Below are 24,671 nucleotides of genomic sequence, written 5' to 3'. Positions count from 1 at the left end.
AAGCCCAGCCTGCTTGCTGGAAAGGGAAGAGTGAGAGAGAGACCTGGGTGCTGTGGAAGCCCTGCTAAGCAATGGCTGAAACATCCCTGTGTTATCAACACTCTTTTGGTCACCAATATAAACCACTGAACTATACAAGCTTCTGAGAAGAAAATTAACTGAGTCTCAGCAAAAAACAGTTAAATAGGTAACCCCAAAATTTCAAAATTTGAGAGACCATCTAGTGGATTCAGTATTTAATTGCATATATACAGTAATTTCACGACTATAAGGCACATCAGATTATAAGGCACACCTCTGGGAGTCGGCAAATTTCCGAACTTTGTCCATATATAAGGCGCACTTTTTTTCACTTTTTTTTTTTTTTTTTTTTTTTTTTGCAGCGAGGATCAGCGCGCAGCAAAGTAATGAATTAGTAACAATTGTGCCAGCCATGCTGTCTTGGGTTACAATACAGAGTGTGATAAAAGGTATCTATCACCATTTGTTGTGACCAGGTGGGGCAGTGATCTTTATCTCTGTGGGAGATATTCTGCTAATGGGCCATCTATTGAAACCAGGTGGGGCATTGTTCTTTATCTTTGCACCCCCCATCCTTCCTCCAGGAAGTCATTTTCTGCTAATGGCCGTTGAGTCCCACTGTGTGACTGATAAAATTACTTTATCCCATTGAGAGTTGCTCCAGCCAGGAGGAGAGCCCAGCCTTTCCTACCTAGATAAAAACTAAAATTCTGGGACACCAAGTCACCCTCTTTTCCCTGGACTCCAGAGGAAAAGCGGACTTTTTTTCCATATCATTGCTGGACCTTTGGAGGGAGACTGCACCCTTCTACAGAACCACTGCTTCAACTGAATCACATCTGTCACTGCAAGAAGACTGCAACCATCATTTAATGGGACTGCTACCAACACCCTGACTGATGAGTGTCACCCTGATAGGGTGTCAGGTTTTACTCGGACTTTGTGTCTTAGTTTGGAGGACAGGTGTCTGCTAAGAAAGCCAGGAGCCTCTCTTTGAAAAGGAGAATGTAAACCCCCTCCCTCCAAATTATTATAATTTTGAAATCAAGTGGCTCTCACGTAAATATATGGGAATTAGGAATAACAGTTCTTTACTAGTGAAATTAAAATAGAAATACAGTACTACAAAGAAACAAACTCCAAACCCTGACAAAGTCAGAGTACAACCTGACACCCCATCAGGCAGGGTGTTGGTAGCGATTTGAATAAATAGTGGCTGCAGTCTTCTTGCAGTGACAAATGTGATTTAGTTGAAGCAGTGATCTTGTAGAAGGTGCAGTTTCCTTCCAGAGGTGTAGTAGTGATGTGGAGAAATCTCATTTTTTTCTAGAATCCAGTAGAGAAAGGGCTACTTGGTGTCCTAGAATTTCAGTTTTTATCTAGGTAAGAAAGGTTTGGCTTTCCCCCCTGGCTGGAGCAACTTTCAATGGGATAAACTAATTTTATCAGTCGCACAGTGAGACTCAATGGGCCATTAGCAGAAAATGACTCACTGGAGGAAGGATGGGGGGTGCAAAGATAAAGAACAATGTCCTGCCTGGTTTCAATGGATGGCCCATTAGCAGAATATCTCCCACAGAGATAAAGATCATTGCCCCAACTAGTCAAAACAGATAGTGATAGAATAGATACTTTGATCACACGCTGTATTGTAACCCAAGACACTTTGTCAGTGTTTGGGGTTTTTTTTTTGTAGTACTGTATTTCTATCTTAATTTTCCTAGTAAAGAGCTGTTATTCCTAATTCCCATATCTTTGCCTGAAAGCCCCTTGATTTCAAAATTTTAATAATTTGGAGGGAGGGGGGTTACATTCTCCATTTCAAAGAGAGGCTCCTGCCTTTCTTAGCAGACACCTGTCCTCCAAACCAGGACATGTACCAAGCCCCGCTGAGCCCTGCGGCTCGCAGCTCGCACTTCCAGGTTGGCAAATTTCCGAACTTTGTCCATATATAAGCTGCTCTGGAGTATAAGGCTCACTTCCGGGTTCAGCCCAAAATTTAGTCAAAATGGGTGTCCCTTATACTCATGAAATTACTGTAACATCTTTTCTCTGACAAAACTCTTAGAGAGAAGCAAATTATTTTCAAAATTAAATATGAGTAATATTTTTATATGTACATTTTTATTAAACAATAAATAAGTGTATTTGTATCAATAAAAGGCTTAAAAAGATACTTCAGTATAGAAAAGTGTACCACAAGGAGAACCAAATCTAGCTATAAGCAACAAATATGAGGAAGATATCAACGCAGTACTTACTGAAAGAATTATTAGGGAACAACCTAGCAAAGGATATAGAGGGCCCCTTTATGAATGTAACAAGAACATGCTTGAAGAGAAGCTGCAAATACTGTCAAAAATTACTCGGTTGCAATGATATAAATGATACATGAGTGCAGATTTCTGGAAAGCAGCTGAATTGGAATCTACCATGACAATTTTGCTTCTTTTGTGGTGCTAGAAATACATTACGTATTTTTTTTTAACACAATGGTAATACAAACACTACAATAAAAATTATAGAAAGGTCCTCAGCTATTCTGAGAATAGATTTGAAGGATGGGGAGAGAAAGAGCCTGGTGGTAGTTCTAGTGCAGTGCAGGCATTCACATATTTCTGTGTAGCCAGACAATGTCATAACAGAAAAGTAAATATAAGTTTATGTGCACCTTCTCTTTTTGTAGCTTTATTTTTTAATTTTTTTTAAATAATCGCAGTTCTGTTTGAGAGCAGATAGACTCTCTGGAATTATGCTTCTTGGTATTTGCTATTTTTTTACTGACTGGAAAACTAGGAATATGCAGAAGGCTTCCAGGGTGTGAGAACAACACTTTCAAATAGTCTTTTTGAGTTGAATACTGTTCAGTTATCACTAATAGATAATAAATAAATCAAAATTCATAAAAACTGCAGAGATTCAATGTCAAAAGCACATAATGAAGATGTGTGAAATTCTGGAAACAATTTGGATGAGTATATAGGCAAAATATATTAAAAATTTATTCACTGCTCTGCAATGTCATACAAAGATAGAAAAAAAATTGGAGTGGAGGGCTTCTTTAAAAGCTTATTTGAAACCTTGATCAGATATTAAATAGTTAAATTTTAACGGTGAGATCTAAATCTGGAGTGGAAAAACATACTGTTTTCATTGAGTCCTGATACTGAATTTTCTGTGCTGTTTGTGTAGTCTCTTGAAATTCAAGCAGTGTTCTCCTTGTATAAAAAGATATTGCAGGCACATAACACAAATCAGCTCGTGTTCAAGGTCACTTCTTCAGACAGGCTAATTGGCAAACCTAAAGTGGTGAAGTTATTTGTTTTTATTTGAATAATTTTGGGGGTAATTACCAAGACAATAAGCTCATGTGGGCAGAAGCTGATATGTGAAATATTTATTCACTACTAATAGAGCAACCAAACCAACCCACTTCTATGTGAATGATGCTGCAAGACAATGCAGCTTTGCTACTGAGATAGAGATTAATTTTTAAAGGCAGATAATGGCTTTGTGTTTGTGTGCCTTATCTTCTGTAGTTAACAAAGACTGAGCGTGTTTAGTTTGCTTTTGAACATTTGGGGCTGACTGATAAGCAAGGTATACCCTATCCTTATTTTTCAAGGACTGGTTCACTTACAACTCTATAATATGGGGTTTAAGAAACACTGAAGAATTTGAAGCTAATATTGTGAGCAACTATCAATGCTGAAAGGGATTTACATCCTGTCCAGCAAACTTCAGAAATGTCAATCAGATATTTTTGAGACTATACTTGCAGAAAACTGTTTTTGTACAAAACATTTTTTTCACATGGGCTTTACACTACACTCAATTATTATTATTGGGTCCTGTCTGTTAGTTATTTTAGGACCTCCCTGAAGATTACCTTTGGTTTCTTTCAAGGACCACACATTCATCATTTGACACAATTTTTCTGTTTTGCTCTCCTCTCCAGAGGAGAAATATTTCATGCCCCATGTCCACATTACTGCTTTAAAGGCTGCTAACAGGGCTGCTTTTACAAGTTCTGAGGCATTATCTGCCTGTAGTGATAAGCTAAAGAGACAAAAAAGTCTTCTTTGGTATAGTTTGCAGTTTTGGAATTCAGTTGATCAAAGTTACATATCGCTTAATGGCTGGGAGGTCAAATATTTGTGGCCATCTGCCCAATAAACACACTGGGTAATATTCCTAGAAATTGCAGAACAATTAGTTCTAGGTTGGAGGTATTAAAAATTCATGGGTCCAAAGAGAATGTTTTCAATTTTGAAAAAATGTGTTTCTAATTAAAGTCTAAGCACAAACATTAATCCACTCTGAGATTAAGTGGAGATTAGCATGTTTGGAATTCGATGCAAGGGGTACAGAAGTGTTGTGATATATTCAGTCACAACCAAGAGTCAGACAAAATTTTAAAGTAATTTAAAGAAGTTAGGAAGGAATTTTAAAGTTTTCTAACTTTTAAACTTTGCCTGTCAATAACACAAGAGTATAACTGAGGAAAAAATAAACAAAAAAAACCCACAACCAACCAGCTATGATTTCTGTCTTTCTTAACAAACCCTTTTTCATGAGCTGTAACTTATGAGCTAATTAATGACTTTAATTCTGCATTTTAAATAAATGTACTCTGTAGTAAATGTCCTATCATTTTCAAAAGGTTTTGTTTCATTATTCTCCCAGAGCCCAACTGCTGATTACAGCCTCAACAACGTTATTTGGTTTTAACCTTAAAACTCTAACCAACATCTTAGTAACTGCATGTGTGATGGACGTCACTAAATAGATGAAATGAAAAGTGGTGATATTTATAAATATAACATTATAACATTGGGCATCAAAGAATTAGCTATAGCCGTTTCCCTAATACTGCATTTTATGTAAATAATATACAATGTTGCTATTTCCTGCATTTTCCATTGACCTTTTGTAAATTGTAAACATGTGTATGCTGGACATAGTAAAATAAAAAGTATTATGTTTATCAAAAAACCAGGAAAATCTATAAAGTCTCTGAAGACTCAAAAAAATTGTTCCATAATTTTTTTTGTTTCTCTTTCATTAATTTTTTTCTTTGAATTAGTTTTCCTTGACAGCTGTCAACATTTTGCTGGCTCAGAAATAATTTAAACATTTGTTTATTTTCCTGAGATTTTCTATTTAGCAATGAACTGTCAGCCAGCTCTTTTTAGAGACCAAAACCTTCAGCTTTATTGACTATGATCTGATAGCAAAGCTGGAGCTTCTTGTTATGTTCTCAGACCCCTTTACACACTACAGAGTTAAGCTATTTTTTTTCCACAGTGGACTAGAAAACCCATAATATTTCAGGAAACAAATAAAAAAAAAAAGAACCACCCAAAAGCATCATAAGTAAAAATATCTTTATATCATAATATTATTTAAAATTTTAGCTCTTAACTCTCACATGTCTTTAAAAAATAGGGCCATATAGATTTTCACGCAGACAGACATGAGTTGTAAAGACAAATTTGAAACTCGGGTCTAGAGATTTCAGTGTGTAGTAGGATTTCTCATTTTTGTAAAGCATTCTAATGCTTGTGCCCACCAACAAATCTTTTCTACTGAAAGAGAAGAAGGTGTCTTCTCAATATTGTTGCATTTAATTTATTCAATATTCTGCAAAGCCAGTGGTAGTACCAGGGGGCTACATAGTGAAAAAGATTAGATCTTTGAATCAACTGTTGTGTCCTGGAGAAATATGTTACATTACATGAGTGTATCATACCTTTTATAAGATTACTGTACAGATTTTCATTCCATTTGTTGTGGGAATTCAACAAGGTCCAGTATGAGTTTTACTTTAGATGAACATGCAAGGCAGGGTCAGTTTCCAGTAAGCAATGCAGATAAAAAAATTAGACTTGCACTCACTGATATCTGAGAAAATCACCACACTCTGAAGGTACTATATCCCAAAATTCAGCTGTGTGTCTCTTCTCCCATTGCCAAAATAATTCCTCTCTTCTACTGCTGCATTCATGTCTTGGTCTGACATCATCCATTCAATCACTTAAACTTTGGGAAAAGATGTTCACAGCTTTGGGAAAAGATGTACTTTCAGACTTGGAAGAGGCAAAATGTCACACAGGTTCTCAGGCTGTAATCAAATTTCCTCTGAGGACAATGACAGGGGAATTTTTTTGGCTTTGTGCTTGTGTTGTGTGCACATAAAGACATCACAAACATGACTCTATATTTATCTGACTTTATATTTGTTTGAAATACAAGTGTAAAAATTCAGTCAGACTCGGACAAGGATTTGTAATTTTTTCTCAAGCTTATCTGCTATAATGTTTGATCAATGAGTTTGGGAATTTTTTATTTTTTCCAGTTGTATTCTTAAATGGGATTTTGATAAACATAGTTTCTGATGATATCAGCACAAAGATGACAATTTTTCAATCACCACTTATTCTATATAGGATTTTAAGTTTTTGGGAATTTGCATGCATTCTGCTACTGCACTGCATGCATGCACTCTGCTTCTCAGGCTGGCAGCAAATGTATCTGTAATTAAATAAGTCCCCAATTCCAAATAATAGTTAGCATGGGGCAGCATTAAACAGAGGCTCAAAGCTTCAGGTGTTGCTATAAAACTAGTTTATCAGATAGATGCAAGGCCAAATTTGTGTCCTGTATTTTGAAATCTCCAGAAAGTGTGGACAATTATTTGGATAACTTATAAGAATGGAACTTTATCGGTATCTCATTTTAAGTGGCTTCTCTGCTCATAAGGACACTGCAGCCCTCAGGAGGAATGGATTCTGCTGGTGTGTTAGTGCTAACAGTTAACCACAGAGATCAGTAAAAGTAGGGAAGCACTCCATGGTTGTTCCACACTTCCAGGAGGATGACCTCACCCTATAGATGTAGAAAGCTCCTTACGCTGTTTCTGATCTAATGTGTCTTTCAATCTATCCCATAGTGACGCAAATGGATTGATAGAGTCTGCACCTTAGCCAGGCTTACAGATCAGTAGTAAGTAGAGCCAAGGTAAATAGAAATGTGGCTTTTAAATTCAGCTGTGATTTTTAAACTCACTGCTTTAGACAGATTGAGAAGATTTTTATGTTAAGATCTCAAATCATATTAAGATAAAAGTAATTTAAGCAGCAAGCCTTAGTACTGCAGTAGGGTAATAATACCTTGGTGGTTTAGGTGCACCCATTAACACCAACAGCATGAGTTTGATATATAAAGCTGCTCAGCTCCAGAGAAGATTCCCAGAACTTGCAGTGATACAAGATTATCTGATCAGTTGTTTTCAAATAGCACAAAGCAGCTTACAAAAGCAAATATAGAAAATAGTGGTTGGATCCCTATCCTTTAACTAAGTCAAACAACTAGCAAGAATGCTCACAAGAAATAATCTTCTACATTTGTTATATGTGAAACTCTGTCAGAATCTGAGCTCCATGAAGGGCAGATATATCAAATATTCTCACTGAATGACTGAGAGATATTTTTGTTCAAGGCAAGACTGTCATAATGGGTATGAAATCAAATGAAAGTATAACTGGCTTACCAGAGAGAAAAAGTGCGATTTGACTTGAAAAATGTCAGGATACCTGGCAATGTTATTTAAAGAGTGCTTGCTTTCACCTTTGATTCGTGTCAAATTAAGTTAGTCACCTTATTTTTTGGGCAGCAATATGGCTGGACTTTTACACAGAAAAATTGTGCTGTATTTGAAGTTGCTGGTAATTATTGTGGGCTTTGTATAAAGCAGAAACTGTGCTAGGCAGTAACTAGGGTCCAAATAAAATATGAGTCTGTGGGTAGACACAATGGCAGATGGAAGAATGTACCAGGTTATTTATTACGTGATAAATGCCTTATTAAAGTGTTGCAAATAATATTTAAAGCTGACTCATTTATGTGAAGTGTTTAATATATGTGTGTTCTAAGGACTACTTGGATGGAGAATTTATTGTCCTGATTTGTTAAACCATAAACTGAGCTCCTTTGGAAGGGAAACAACCTTCTCCAAAAAAGGATTGTATAAAAAGCCATCATGACACTGCTGGTGGAGTAGAAGCAAGATTCAACTTTTTAATTTTTTTTCCCCACAGGTGGAAGAAAGTAGGCATTGCCTCTTCCAAACAGCTATTTATGCTTCATATAAGAAAAATCCAGCTCAACAGAGTCTTTATCCCTCTCACTTACTGAGGTGGATTGCCTTGGATAGGATTGTGATGACAGTAACCCTATTCTCAGTAAACAAAGTCTCTTGAGTTATATAATAAGATCAGGAGGACCTCTCTGCCTCAGAAACAAAGACAGCGCTGTCAGGATGGTTTGCTTGTGCAGCTTTGCCATCTTCCACTCTGAATAGAAATCCTCAGTTTATACATTGTTTTTTGAGGATTCTTTGCTTTTTAGAAGTTGTGCAATCTGTCTGTTGTTTGTTTCTTAACCAGAAAACTGAATGGGTGGCAAAAAGATGCGCAATTTATCCTACAAAAAGGTGGATGAGCGCAACTTAGGAGTCCTGTGTCTGATTCTTTGCCTGAATTCTTGGGGGAGAAAAAGAGGTGTGGGAAAAAATATATTATATACATTATTACTGTGAATGCTGATAACCTTGTTGTTGTTTCTAGGCCGTGAGAAGACAGAAAAGTCTTGAGCAGAGTATTCAATCTGCACAGGAGACTGACAAAGCCCTGCGCTTGATCCAAGAGTCTCTGGCTGCTATCGACAAGCAGTTGACAACCTACACTGCAGACAGGGTGGATGCAGCACAGGTCCCTCAGGAAGCACAGGTAAGTTCTGCACAGCTTGAGCTCACGTGTTCACTAGTTTTCTTAGTCAACCAAAGAGTGTTTGGCTGTCCCTCAGCCTCGCATTAAAGAGGATTTGCAACATGATCAGCGTGAAAGTGCAAGCAAATTTTGTGTAGGATTACTGTGAGAAGTTTAAGCTACTCTCATAGTAAAGTCATATTTTCCTTCTGATTTGTATTATATAACAGTCCAGAAGATGTAAGGACCATAAATGTCATGGAAGACTATGCAGTAGTTTTAAAAAGGCAAGGCTAAACATCATGGTTCTTTAAAATCCAGCTCCCATCCTACTCTTAGATGACTCTTTTGCAAAGTTGATTATGTGGTTTATTATTTAATTATTGAAACATAGACAACATTTTTAATTATTTCATAATGTGCATATCAATGTACTTACAGTACTTACTTACAGCTCACGTAAGTTCAATAGAAAAAGCTTTTCCCAATCTTTACACATGGTTTATTTACCCTTTGAAATACAATTGTACATCTAATTCTCCTTTTTACTCCTCCTTTCTTCTGTAAGATCTGTTTTAGTGCAGCGTTAAGAGGGTAAGAATATGAATGAAATAAAATCAAGCATCTCTGCAATAAAACTGTCAACACTCTACAATGTTAAATACCTCAACTTCTCTGCAAATTCCATTTCATTTCAGGCAGTCAGATTATGAAAGTAAACAGGGAAAAAAAACTACAGGGAAGTTGAAAATGCGTGTTTTTATAATGATTTCGGAAGAGATATTCAATTATGGGTCACTTTGCATGCCTGTAGATTTTAAAATAATTCTAAAATATAATAATATTTTATGGAGTATCTTAGATGATCTTAATTATATTCAGAGCTGAATATATGAAGCCTGAAAATAATTTTTTCTCTCCTGTAAGAAATAGTCATTACTATGTCTTTTGAATTAACATGTAGACGTTACTTTCAGTTACGTACTTTTTGTGTGTGTGCGCTTGTAAGTACATACAAGATATTTTTATGTGTATTTTGGGACTATAAATGCTATATTTGGAAAATAAGATCACATATGGATTCAGTCTTATTTTGAAAATAATTTTTATCCTAGTTTATTTTCTTCTAATTTATCATCATAATATCAGATTTATAACAATTGTTTCAGTTTGAATTCTAAACAATGTTAGCTATCTGTTAACTCTCTTGAATTATTTTTCTTCTTCCTAGAAATATGAATGGTTTAAGCAATTTTTTAAGGAGATAAAAATTAGCATTTTTTAAAAGATGCATCAGTTTAATTTCTCATTTTGTAATTATATGAAGCAAATACATAAGAAAAAAATTATATGAAAATGTAGGGAGGGTTTTTTTCTGATGTGCTTGGACCCTTACATATTTCATATCTCCCATGGATTGCATCTGATTTATGTGCATCATCAGGTACCATAATGGGAATTGGTACAGACTGTGTAAAAGGAAATAATTCAGAACTTCAAAAACTGAAGCTACCCAATATCCAATCAACCTTAATTAGCACACTTCCATAAGAAAATTCAGCTCAGTGCCTTTATAGAACTTGCTGTTTTTCTGGAGATTTTGTTGTGTAATGTCAGGTTCACCTGATTGTATTATATCCATTGTGGGAAAACCAGCATAGAGGCTGCTGAGTTTTTCGCTTTCATGTTTTTATTTTATGGTGCCAGTGAGACCTAATGAAAAAACAACTGAACAGGTCTAATGCAAATATTGAAGTTCTCTGAAGTTCAGTTGTGAATCTCTTTAAGATTCTTAGAGGGAAAGAGAATAAACAATCATTTTTATGTGGGTAGCTAGACTGAGCCGTTCCTCCAGCAAAGAACCACCCCAGCCAGTGGCAGAGCAGGCACATCCTGAATGGCCACATCTCCTGTGGAGCTTCTGGTGGCACCATCCTCTTGTAGAGCTGAAAACAGATCATTCATATAAGATACCTACAGTAGTGTCTGCACAGCTGGAATGGGAATCTTTCTGTCAGTGATGTTGCTTTCTGGGCAGGGATCAGTTTATCCATGCTGAGGGATTTAGCAACCCATTCAGCAATGTGTGTTGCATTTCTAAAAGAACATATGGAGGAATTTATAATGGGAAGGCTGCTCAGCTTGGGAACTCTGTGTGTCTGCTTCAAAAATTCAAATCCATTTGGAGCATTGATAGGAGGAACAATCTTTGTTTCAGCTGATAAGAAATTAAACTGAGAAAACAAAATTATATTTAACTCCTCTTTTTAAGTGAAATGATCAGTTTAAGTTCATTCAGAAACTTGACAGAAAGAAAGGGGAGTCAAATGTGAGCTGTTCAACTTCTTCTAGGATCACTTTTTGAATGTAAATTCTGTGTGCTTCTTACTCCACCATGTGGCGCTGAGACTTCAATGCTAGAGAGCCAGTGTTACCTGAATTATTTGGAGTACAACTAAAGATGTATTCACACAAAAAATCGTAACAGCAACCACACTGATAAATCAGTTTAGATTCCTCAAGGCCCAATTATGACACAACCTTGAATTAGGTAAATTCTAGAGCAATATTCGAAAAGGAAAGATTATTTGTTTGGATGCTCAATCTCATGATCCCAGTGAAAGAATTTTTCATATTTCTAAACTTATAAAAATATGGAGAATTAAGTAATCATCACAATAATTTGCAGTTTATTACTTTTTTAAAATTTATTCTTTAATTGGCAGGACAAAAATAAATCTTTGTCAAAAATATTTTATTTATTTGGCAAAATATTTTTCAAATTATTATTTCTAGCTTTGTTATTCATTGACTTTTGATGGAAGAGAGAATTTCTACTTTGTATTTCTGCTTAGTCTGAGTTACATGAATATTTTTACTTTGTGGGAAAGAAAATTGACTTATTCCATTTCTCACCTACATAGGATAAGTCATTTGTCTGTTGTTCTCCCCAGTCAAAATATGTAAATTGTGGTGTGGAGAATAACTTAATACTGTGGTTTTGAAAAGTGCAGAAATAATCTACCTTTTCAATAAAATCCTTGGATAATTTCAGTTCTGTAGTGTAAGCACTATATGCCTGGCTGTTTTGTAAGTGAATGTGCCTATTATACTGTTTTTATAGTATCTTTGTGCTTTGTTCAAAACCAAAGTTAATGTGATGATAAAATGGCAGAATGGTTCAGTTGTTCAAGATGTTACTTGACAAGATGATGCTGTGCTTCGTTGGCTTCAGACTGATATTTTGGGACAAAGAACTCACAGTTGTCTACTTAGGAAAATGTTTAAGTTATCTACACTTACCTTTCCTCTGCTGGAAATTGTGAGGATTGTTTTGTTCAGCCATGTGTGGATCAGTGGTCAGAGAAAAGAGCTGATAAGTGTTATTCAGAAGCATAAGCTTGCATTTTGTTATACATTAAGTTTGAATATACATGCAGATTTCTGTACTGTACAGGTTGTCACCCTCTGTACATCTCCACGGCATCTGAGCACTGTGTTTTCACTCCATTTATAGTGTCCAGCCTGCACAGTATTGCCTTTTCAGTCACTGTTCTACTCTAGTCTACCTCCTTTTTCTCATTTGGCTCCCCAGCTATTGTTTATTGAAAGTTAGTGTCCAAAAAAAAAGCATCCAGTTTGAGTTAAGAATTACCTGTATGCAATTTTTGCTGTAGCATTGTCTTTTTTGAGTGTTATATGCTTATACATATATAAGAATAAAAGTTCTGCGAATTTCCTGAAAGATTGCCAGTGACGAAAAATGAGAATCCTTAACCTGTAGGACACAATAATGTATGCACAGTAGTGTAGCTTGGTTACATATAGTACATTATATTCTGATGTTTTAGAAATTAAATGAAGGCAAGCTTTGCTCTTTATTGAAAAAATAGAAAAGAAATAGATAGGAATCACTGAGAAAAGGAGGGAATAATACAAGAAAAAATTATATTTTCTTATGGATGTTAAGAAGTTCATGCAATAAATTTGTGAGTCAGTAGAGACAAAAAAGTGGAAGTGGTCATTTAAAAATTGAATTATAATGGACATCACAGGCAGATGTTATAAATTATTTTATATCTGTTAATGACTGATTTAATTTTTCTGCCTGTGAGCAGCAGTAGCAAATAAAAAAAAAACCAAAACAAACAAGAAAAAAAAAGGTTTTCTTTCCTATAAGTCTTACTAACTTTTCTTTTAATCTTTTCTCTAACGTGTTTGTTCTCTCCAATTCCACATTTTGATGTCAGAGAAGATGATGCTTCATCTCTCTCCTGCACAGCAATTTAGAACAGTAAGACAGAACAATCTCTATGCAATGTCCCATAACACCTAATTGCTTATCACTACTCTTATCTGTGCTGTGTTGTTCTGACCTCTTCACATAAGAACTGTTCAATTATCTACTTTCCAGAGTGACTCTGAGGTTGAACAAAGTAAATTGGAAAATGTAACCAAAAACCAGATTGTTGATGAGGTGGGGAAGCAAACTGTTGAAATACTGGGTGTGATATAGTATGTTTTTTAACATTCAGACTAATTTCTTCCTTTCATATGGAGTTCTATCCCAGACATGGAAAAATTATTTGACTCCAGGTACTAACTAAATCACCACCTGTTTGGTTCCTGTGCAGCACAAAAATGGAAGATAATCCTGTTACAACTCAAAAACAGTTCAGGGAGAAATTTTAAACATAGATAAGGATAAAATAAATGCTTAACAATTAAATAAACCTCTTCATGATGGAATAATTCTTTTAATTTACCTTTTTTTTTTCTCAAAAAGTAAATATCATCTTTAGAAAAATTCTATTATTGCTCCAGATGTTTCTGGCCATTCATTAAATAGCCCTACCAAGGAGAAATCAAAATATGAGAAAGCAAAAATATATAATTATGAAAATTTTAGAAGAAAAAAAGTCTAAATTTGGAGCTTTCTGCTAGTCATTTTGCTTTTACAAATACTTTGCTTTAGAAAAATATTTTAATTCTCAAAATAGTACTGAATAACGTAGTCATATCTATTCTCACAATTAAACTTCGTAAAGACTTAATGGTTTCATGTATTTTCTTTTTTTTTCCTTAAAATTTACTTTAGTACATATTCAGTAGCACTTATGAAAACCTGCTTTCAGTTAAGTGTTGGAATACATAAGACATTATAATGATATACAAGTCATTATTGCCATGTAATAGCCGTATATAATAGACAGCATATGGTATACACAGCTTTGTACTTAATAACCTATGAAAATGTGATTAAAAATACATGTATATTAATTTTTACTATTAAAGTTACTGTAGTGTAAGATAAATTTATGTACATACATTTCCAATTATAGCTGATCTTCAGGGCATCTGAAAAATGCTATATGACATTTAAAAAAGATGAAATAAAAAATTGCCTTTTAATGCAAGTAATGGCCTCAAATGCATGTCATGATGGGAACATAACTTTATTTCATAGGGTATTTTCTAAAAATTTAAACATAATTTCATATATATATATATATATATGAATCTTCCTGAAGTATAATGTATCAATATATTTTCTGTGAATTCTTTTCCATTACATTGCACTAGCCAATGCTGCTGAAGTTAATTTTGTCTTGCAAGGTTGATTAATTGTGAACCAAAAAAAGCTATTGTTTTATTTTGGATCACACTGATTTTGCAGACAGACATAGCAAGAAATATGTGTTAGAAAATATATTAAATTGGTATAGTAATGAACTGCATGTCATTGTGCATTTAGCTACAGAAAACTGATACTGAGCATGGGTTCTGGTCAGTAGTACACTAAAAATCATGTACTATTTTAGATATAGTACAGATTTCTAAGGTGAAGATGATGTTATACTTGCAGGATACTTCAATCAGTTTTGTCTCAACTTGCCTGGTGATACTGTGAAAATGTGAAGAACTAACAATAGTGAAGCAATTAACTTTTCCATTTAACCCCCTATGATTAATTTTTAATGTTCTTACCAATGAAAATGGTTGTTTTCCTTAAAAAAAAAAAAATCCACATTCATCCTTAATCATCTTTGTCAAACTGCACTGGGGCCCCTCCAGGAGCTCCGTGTTTCTCTTGCTCTGGGAAGCCCAGAGCTGGGCACTGCACTCCAGACACAGGACTGAGCAGAGGGGCAGGGCCACCTCCCTCGTGCTGTACAGTGCTGTGCAGACTGGTGCTGCTGCTCAATGTGTTCCAAAATCAACTGGTCAAAAAAAATCGAAACAGCATACAATATTTCCTTCAAACATTGCTGATTGCTGTCTTTGTTTTCCAACAGAAAATACAATCTGAATTAACAAGCCACGAGATTAGTTTGGAAGAAATGAAGAAACGAAACCGGGGTAAAGATGCTGCCAAAAGAGTGCTTTCCCAAATTGATGTGGCACAGGTAGGCAAGTCTTATTTCCCCTATGCAAATATTATTCAAATGAATAATATGAGTGATACTATTACTCCACCACGAAGTGTACTTAAGGTATCTCTTCTGCTTTAGCTGTTCCTTTCCAGCCAGAAAATCAGAGTGGATAAAGTATACCATCCATATCTTCTTCCTGCTCATTTTTTTTATTCCAGCCTTCCTGTGTCTTTGGCAGCAGTTCTAAGGTGTGCAGGACTGATGTACCCAACTGGTAGGGACACTGTAATAAGGGGTGCTTTGAATGTGAAGTTTCAAGAGATAAAATTACACTGGGGCTTTTTTGATGCAAGTTTTGAGGCAGTGGAAAATATTTATTGTAGAAAATAGGTTAAAATATTTGGAAATCTTTAGCAGAACTGCATTTGAAATACAAATTATGCTAACCTGTGCAATTCAGACATCAATTTACAGATAATGCATTATTTCATCTGGCTTAATAGACACAGAAGACCTTCTTGAAAATGAAGAAGACTGAATAAACAAAAGAAAAATGCACATTTTTACCCATTAATGATAGGTGCTTGACTAGTTTGCCGATTTGTTTTTTGTTGTGTTTTTGTTGGGGTTTTTTTATAGGCGGTAAAATAAATTTTAATAATTAATTAGAAAGACAAATAATTTAATAATTGTCATTTTTTGATTTATCCCTGTCCAGTATTTCTAGGCACCTCTGTTTAGGTTTTAATTTGCATTATGGGTATCATTAATTGCTTTTTAGCAGTTAATTAATTTGAAATGAACAAATTCACTTTTTAATGTTTCATATTATATACAGGACTAGATTTCTTTGTTGTGATTATTTGTTTCCTCATTTTTATGCCTTTCTGCATGCTAACATACCTTCTGATGGTCTCCATGGCAGCTGTGAAGTTGCCCATATTTCATCAGTGAAATGCAGGCATCAGAAGACTGTGTAAATAAATGTTTGTGAATTCAACAACATGCAAGGGAGCACAACCCTTTCTGGGTGCCTTTTTTATTAATCCACCTCTGTGCAGCCTTCTTTTTTCCTTGTAGGGTTGCTCTAGCTGATGATGTGTACCAGTTTGAGTTTTGAAAAATTGGTGGAGGTCATCTTTGAGACACTGCTTTACTAACATTACATAAAATATAAACAAAAAAAAAGTAGTAATTTGTATGCATAATGTAAATATCAACTACCAAAGCTGGTAGAAACTGAGCTATTTGTTACACATGTTTATGACTATATTTGATTTTAGGCCACCGAACTCTCTTGAATTCCTTTCCATCATTATGCCACCTTTACTGGTAACACACGTCATGAAATCAGTCTTCACTTACTATTTTCTGAAGAGAATTCTCACCTATAAATAAATTATTTCCTCTTTTTTTTCTTATTTTTTTATTTTTCACTAAATAATATTTTTGATTTGACATATTTGTTCTATTATTAGTTCAATTACCTGGGCAGAAACTAAGCAATTATGAAAATAAATAAATGCATTGAGATTTTGAAACATTCATGATTGTGGCCAACATTATCCTGGCTTTTAGATTATTGTAGGCTGAGAATTAAATTCTGATTTTTAAATTTAAGGGGAAAAGTATGATTAGGAAAATAAAAAGAATTAAATTCTGATTTTTAAATTTAAGGGGAAAAGTATGATTAGGAAAATAAAAATCTATTTCTACCATAGTGATATAGTACCTAGTTAGTTCAAACAGGCTGAGAATTGTTAGATGAATTGAAACACAAATCTTAGAGAAATTAGGATTTTAGCTAAAAGTTAGAAGAAACGGGACTTGAGATAGTTACCTGAAACTTAAATAATTGATTGCCTGTCAATTTATGTTTGCCTAGCTGTGCTTGCAATGGGAAAGGATGAAACTAGTAGTTAGGTCCAAAGAGCACAAACAACTGCAACCAGAAACTCATTCTTTGCAAAACTGGAGTTGCCCCAAAAGCCATTTGTATTGCCATTAATAGAAAAGGTCAGGGTGAGGAAGATTCACCTTACTTCCTCCTTGTAAGACCCCTCCCCACAAAAACGACCCCAGATTTAATTCAAGAAGCCAACCACGCTGCTTAATAGCCACTCAAGCTAATTACCATGGGAAGCAGGGGATGGGAGGGGCTGGTATTATGAATATGTATTTGTTTGAACCTTTTGTCAATAAATAGACTCTGTGACCACCTGTAATTTAGCAGTGCGTATTAGGGGGCAACCCCACGCTGCTGCCCAGCACTGAATAAACATACACTTGCTAGTTTTAAATTGTTAGAGTCTTTTGTACCTCACAGTTGAGTAGCAGTACTAGACCAATACTCATATTTTGGTAAATCAGAATGAAAAATCTTTTCTAATGAATGGTTATTTTTTCAAATTCAGTACTGAATGTTTTTCTGGACAATATTTGGAATTCATCCTCAATTTTCTCTTTTGTAGGCTGACAAATATGTAAAGCATACTGAGACTTTTAGATAAACAGCTTTCATTTTCCTGTCATTTTTTATAAATTTTCTATTTTAAAAATGACTTTTTGAAACAAAGTGATCAAAATTGAACACATTTTTCACGTACAAAATGGTTTTATACAATGACTTTTATGCTGTGACAAGTACAAAATATTTTAGTTTTCTTGGAGTTTCAAATTGTTTCAAATAGCTACTTTGCTTATTTTACTGCTTTTAAGTATTGAGATGATATTATTTTAAAACAATTGCTGATAAATATAGGTATATAATGTAGCTTTTATTGTTATCTGGGAGAGCTTGAGTGAGTATGCTAAAAGATAATTTGGATCCCACTTGTATATGAAGCTTTTTTCCCCTCTACAGTTCCTCAGCACTTTTCAGTCCTTCGATGACTCTTCACAGATGGCTTTAATTTTCTCTGCTATTAATATTGTCATTCTTTGTCTTCCTAAATAACTTTTAATGTATTGGCCAACACAAATGGTAGCTGATACAGATGTGGCAATACAAGATTCTTGCAGGATTTGACTGTCACAATTTTTCTTCATCAAATTGAAGAGAATGAAAAACTAATTATATACAAATTTAGCGTATGCATACACACTGAAGAAAAATAAAACCTCTTATTCCTACCCCTGTTCTTTACTTTTATTCAATTGTCCACTAGCTCATTGACAGACTTCCCTTCTTATCTCATTGGATCTGAATTTAATACAAAGTGTTTAAAGAGGAAAGTTATTGGAAGGAGCTGCTGCATATTTACACATTTTTCTGTGGTACGCCAGGTTTTCTGCTGCTCATGATCCCTGCCTCCTTTTCAGAAATCTGATAGATGTGGGAAGGGTATTTACCAATGCCTATGTATAGACCAATTCTACGCCTTATTACGGTTTTTCATCAAATCTGTATGGCCACAGACCACACTGTAGTAGAATAAAGTGTCCAGAATTTGAAGATAAAAAAATCAGAAATGTGTTGGCAGATGCTGAGTCTCTATTTAATTTATTCTTTTTTTCTTTTTTTTTTTTTGTTCCCCAGAGAGCTGAAAAACTTATTCAATAATGCTTTGCTCTGTAATTCTGTAGCTCTTTTTCAAGTAGATAATTAAAATTCCTTTTCTTTATTTTAATTATTTCCCCTCCCCATGAACTAGGGATCATGTCAGCAAGCAGTTTAATTCACAAAGATAGAAAATTTTGAAAATGGTGAAATTAGAAGCCAAGCTTGTCACAGATTGTTTTCTGCCTTCAAATTTTTTTCTTTTTACTCTCGGTTAGGCTTTGTTAAAATTGAAATATAATCAATTTTATACTCTAAATCTTGAGGTTTGTGCCAGACCTACTTACTGCCAAGCTACTTTATTTAGGTTTCTTTGAAGGACTAAAAGATTCATTCCTCATACCAAGAAGCAGCAACTGATAGAGTTGAAGAGCATTCACTCTGCAATGTGGATGGCTTATCCCCAAGCCATTAAATCTGTCTTCTCCCCATGCCCCTGAACATTTTGCATATTGAAAATTACAAAACTTGTCCCTTTCTTTGTGTGTGTATGGGCTCTTTTGCCACAGGTTCTGCTGCATCCAGTGCCCTGGATGATGGAAGAATTTTTATCATCCATAGCAGACCCAAGATTCTCTGCCACTGGCATTTTTCCCAAAAGTTTTAGATGCTTTTAATAAGAAAATGCTGACTGACAATGTATTCTAAATATTCTGTGACAGTATTAAGACTTGTCTTCAGCATTGATTTGATTTCACACTCTCTACTCACTTCACACCATGTTTACTTTTCAGAAAAAGCTGCAGGATGTGTCCGTGAAGTTTCGGTTGTTTCAGAAGCCAGCCAACTTTGAACAGCGCCTCCAAGAATGCAAAAGAATTCTAGATGAAGTGAAATTGCAAGTCCCCAAGCTAGAGACGAAGAGTGTTGAGCAGGAAGTAGTGCAATCACAGCTGGATCATTGCATGGTGAATATTTAAGATGCTGTCTTTCTATTGGCTTTATGGAGAGAAAGCTAAAAATTAGAGATTATTGTCCTTAATTCAGATGAGAAACAAAGTATCAGTTACACAAAAAAACCCAAAACACAAACAAACAAAAACCTCAGAAAAAAACCAACAAAACCCCCCCTTCAGAACTCCAGATATGCACTTTCACTGTGTGAGAATGTCAGTTAGGATCCCCTTCTAATTCCCAGTTCCTGCCCTGCAATTGAATTTATCTCCCCATATCGGCTCTATTTTCCACAATATTCTACAGACATGGAATTCTATGATGTAACCAAGAGGTGTTACGTAACAAGGTCTATTCTAGCGAGGAAACACAAAGCATAATGGAAAACCATAGATTAAAATTTCTCTGAGATGGTATCTATGGCTTGCTTTCAGTTCAAGAGCTAAAGATGACCTGACTATGTCCTAAAGAATAAGAGGAAAATCTGTAATATCTTTAATATCACTATAATCCTGCTCCCCTTTACACTTGGAGGGAAATAACACTAAACACTGTGTTCTTAATGATCATAAAAAAAAGATTATAACAGCAAAAGTAGCTCATATAGATATATATATACACATATATATATTTCAGCTTTTTGTTTGTTTGTTGGGGGTTTTTTAAGGATTTTTGGTTTTTTTTCTCCTGGGGCAATGACATGCCTGAAAATTTCCCCCTCCCAACCTCTTTACGATGTAAATGTAGAAAGAATTTAAATTTTAAAACCAAGCATGGTACAAGTTAATGTTATTGCTTTGCATTTTTCATTTTTGTTAAATGAAATTGCTCTTAAATTCATATTCTTGTGAGAATGGCATTCTTATTAGAATGATGTGGTGGTTAGAAGCTTTGTTCTGAATTAAAGTGTCTTCATTCAACAGCTAGCTTTTGCAACCCTCATGTGTTTTGTGGAAGACTTAGTGATTTTAGAGCATCTTTAACTCCAAGGATTCTCAAAATGTTCCTGTTTTTCAAAATCTAGTTGTAGAATATCATCAGAATTTAGACAATGTGCATTGTACCAGCTTCCTGATTTGTTGGCAAGTTTTTAGGAATGAAGAATTTATCATCATATCCTAGAAAGGAGTTGGATTATATACATGCTATTTTAAGTAAATAAAATAGTAATTATAGGTCCGCCTCATTTTGTTACTTTTTAATGCATGTTTGTCAATTAACTAAATTTTTAGAGTATGACACTTACTAAATGAAGAGGTAATCCTCTATCCTTCCAGTCTCTAGACTTAACAGTATGAAAAAATGACAGATTTTAAAAACTAGTGGCTATTTGTAGTTCAAATACATCCAATATTCTGTATGAATTGACAGAAGGCATCTGTGACATTTAGTGACATGTCTTTGAAGTCACTGTTTGTAAAGATGGGCTGTAATGAATTTGTTCACTTGGATTCTGAGTGCTTCCAATAGTCCTTTCTAGTTTTCATGCTTTAATGATGGTTCACTTTTTATTTCTATTTGATTAGAAATTATATAAAAACCTGAGTGAGGTGAAGTCTGAAGTGGAAACAGTGATAAAAACTGGGAGGCAGATTGTTCAGAAGCAGCAGACAGAGAACCCAAAGGAGCTCGATGAAAGGCTTACAGCTTTGAAGCTGCAATATAATGAATTGGGTGCAAAGGTAAGTTCTGTGTTTTTAATATAAAACCATGTACTGAAAAAGTGAAAAGTAACCTCAGTGTGGTAAGTAAATGGGGTTTCTTACTAGTTCCTTCCAAGGTTCTTCCAGTGGGACAGAAGGAATGGAGGCAAAGACAATCAGCAGCATGGCTGTTCAGTTGCTCTGAAGAAAAAAGCAACCACTTAGGAAAATAAAAAATTCCTTTATTGCAATTCAAAATTTTACTTTTATTAGTATTGTCAATTTTTTTCCTGCTATTTTGTTGGTTTTGAATTCAGATGGGACATGTTGTTTCATTCTGATGCCTCGAAGAGTCATTTCAGATTAGGAAATTACCTAGATCAAGTTTTACTTACTGGGCTGCTTCATAAAGGAAAATTTTACGTTTTAAATTACTTCTACCTCTGACTATACAGATCTTAAAGTATAAAATTTCCATTTTTTGCTGTTCAAAAATCTGTTGAACAAAAAGCTCTTGCTACTGAAGCTTTCCTCAAGAGGCAGTTGGGTCCCACTGTGTTTTGTCACTTCTGAACTTCTATGTGGTCAGTTTTTCTCATAACCATTCCCTGATTCAAATGTCAAGGACTCTGACTTGCATTTTCACTGTATCTTAATATGTAAGCCACTTCCCAATAGGAAGCTGGTTTGTTTACTCAATTTTTCCTAAAAGTCAGCTGAACAAAGTAGGCTGGACAGGCTCCTAGCCAATATTAACAAGACTCAGAAGAGGCATTGTGGCATTGTCCTAAAGAAGACTGCACCTAAATAATTCAGTTAGCAAATATCCTTCATTACTCTTGTTTTTTTCTATTGCCCTCATTAGAACTATTCAAAGAACTTCTGAAAACTCTAGGATTAGAGTGAATTTGGTGCTGTGACTGGATGACTGAAAATTGTGAAAGACAGATAATACTTGTCTATTCCTAAAATTTATAAACCTGAAAAACACAAAACAGGACAGGAAGCTAATTCTTACTTTTTTTAAATTATAAATTATTCCAATAATAAGTTATTAATAGCTAGGAAAATGAGCCCATGGTAATACTGAGAGCCAATATGTGGCTTAAACAGATAATGAGTATCAAGCCCTGGTGACTACATTATGATAAAACAGTAAGAGTTATGTAACTTTTGACAGAGATAATACTCATTACGGAATCTGAATTAAAACAGTTCTCTCTTTCTACAAAGTAAAGGTATTAAGAGACATCTATCTTTTGAGTGTCAGGAAAACTGGAGTGTGCTTCAGTAGGTGTGGATAGCTGTCATTTGGGATTGGATAATATGTTTGAGCTCTCCATTATTTTAGAAAGAACTGTGGCATTTATTCCTGCATTATGGTTAACTTAACAGCAAACAGGTGCCATCATTTAAGAAACCTCTCTTATCTAATGAAGGGATAAAAGTGTGCCATTAGGGAGCCATTAGTGACTTCAAGTGAGCCATATTGCATATTGATGTGTCTCAAAAATGTGCAGTGCTGGGCTTAGCTCTGCTGCCCTAGATGCAATTTCTCACATTTACTTTTACACAGCCTGGTAATTAACAGCTTAAGAGAAAGTCACAGAAGCCTAGATATATAGAAATTAAAGAATTGAATAGCCATTATCAGCACTAATGGATTGCATTGAGAAAAAAGACTGTTTAAGAGAAAACTAGCATTATTTATGATTAATAGTAAGTCTCAGGACTTCAGTGTTCAGTCTGAGGGAAAAAAACACATCTTCAAGGAAAAATTCACTTGTGTGATTTTGTAGGTACTGTTTCAAAAGGTTCAGGTAACTCTCAAACACACTTTCTGACCCAAAAGGCCTTTAGAGGGCACTGTTTCCTACTTTTTTGTAGAAAATACATCTTTACATTTGAAGTACTAACAAACTGATTAATCAGTAACCTCTGGATATATGCAATGTATATGGAGATATTGTTGTATTATTTATATAATAAACACATGCTAGAGATGTATATAAGAACGCAAATACTCACTCTGTGTTTTGACAAGGATCAGTAACTTCCTTTTATAATATATCAGGTGTTTAAAATTCTTAAACAGGCAATCAAGCCCAGGGTAGTGCACTTTGCGTTGTATTGCTGCTAAGTAATTTTATTTACAATTGCTATTACACTCTTCAGAAGAGGTGGAAAACCTGGCTCCATGTGTGAATGGAGCTCTAAAAAGCTGAGTTTTATGGTCCTTCCCAGGGATTTACCTCCTGGCCTGACTGTAAGTTCTGTGGTCTCATTTAATAAATTTGGCATGCAAGAAAGCACATAAAGCATATTCAGTGAAAAATGTTATGAGATTTCAGTAGTAAGCCTCTACAGAGTGATAATAAATTATCAGGAACACTTTATAGCTTATTCCCTAGGCAAATCTCATCTCCTTGCTCAGGAATAGCAAAAGCCATGTACCTAACCTTGTAACATCCTATTACATTTTAAAACCTCGAATTCTCCTTGGCAGTCAATCTGTGTATCCATTTGATCATTGTGCCACTACTCGTTCTTAGTGGCACAGTACAAAATAGTTTTAGTAGATGTGGATACCAGTTTTCTACATCATAGAAAGTTTTTTCTATTTAAAAATACTTAAGGACAAATCAGTAGCTACAATCTTAACTTTATTACTATTTGACATTCAAGCTAATTAGGAATTTCTTTTAAATATTAGTGATCTATGGAACACTTTTAGTTCTCCTTCTGTGATTTTTTTTTTTCTTAAACTTCATCATACCATAATTTATTAATTTGTATTTTCTGCTATCAGTTACCTAATGTCTATTGTAGTGTGGTTTCCCATCTAAGATCTCTTAATTTACTCTTTTCTTTCTCTCCAGGAAGAGTCTCATGGGCTTGCAAGAAAGATTTTATTTGCCCTGTTCTTTCAAAACTCAGTGTGAGACAGTCAAGGCAACATAAATACTTAAAAGCTTAAAAGAACTTTACAACTAAAGCAGAGGTCATCCCTAGTACTTCACATCCAAAACATTCAGAAAATTAAACCTTAAAGTTTAATCTGCTTAAAGTTTAATCTGCTGCTTTATTTTGTGTTTCAAGATTTGAGGCTTTCTTTGACTGGTATTTCTTTTTTTTTAATGTAACTTATTTGCTTAGGAAAAAAGCCTTGAAGAATCCCAGTTCCTAAATGGCCACCTATATTAAAATGTGCCCTGTGAAAGGTTTTGATATCTATTTTATGTCTCAGGGAAGGCCAGCTAGTTCAGTTGTTCCAAATCAATTTGCTATACATGACTTCAAAACAGAGGAGGAGGCTTTTGAAGCTCTGTTACTAGTTCAAACTCAATGCATCTTTATGGACATAATTTTCTTCTAGGTGTTTACATTCTAGCAGCAAAATTACTGACACTGA

At 34.8% G+C, this 24,671-nt stretch overlaps 1 protein-coding gene across 9 annotated transcripts in view; it reads left to right on the top strand.

Moving 5' to 3' along the window:
* The window catches only part of DMD (dystrophin), a 1,072,200-nt gene that overhangs the window by 420,840 nt on the left and 626,689 nt on the right, over window positions 1-24,671 (top strand). For all 9 annotated transcript variants that reach the window (XM_033051053.2, XM_033051056.2, XM_033051052.2 and 6 more), the window contains 4 exons: window positions 8,649-8,810; window positions 15,086-15,196; window positions 19,457-19,630; window positions 21,143-21,298. In XM_033051053.2, coding sequence (XP_032906944.1) covers window positions 8,649-8,810; window positions 15,086-15,196; window positions 19,457-19,630; window positions 21,143-21,298 — 603 coding nt within the window. The remainder of the gene's footprint in view (window positions 1-8,648; window positions 8,811-15,085; window positions 15,197-19,456; window positions 19,631-21,142; window positions 21,299-24,671) is intronic.

The sequence above is a fragment of the Catharus ustulatus genome, chromosome 2, assembly GCF_009819885.2.
Source record: "Catharus ustulatus isolate bCatUst1 chromosome 2, bCatUst1.pri.v2, whole genome shotgun sequence".
NCBI lineage: Eukaryota > Metazoa > Chordata > Aves > Passeriformes > Turdidae > Catharus > Catharus ustulatus.
The sequence above is the reverse complement of the archived record's forward strand: the minus strand, read 5'-3'. Positions and strand labels throughout refer to the sequence as shown.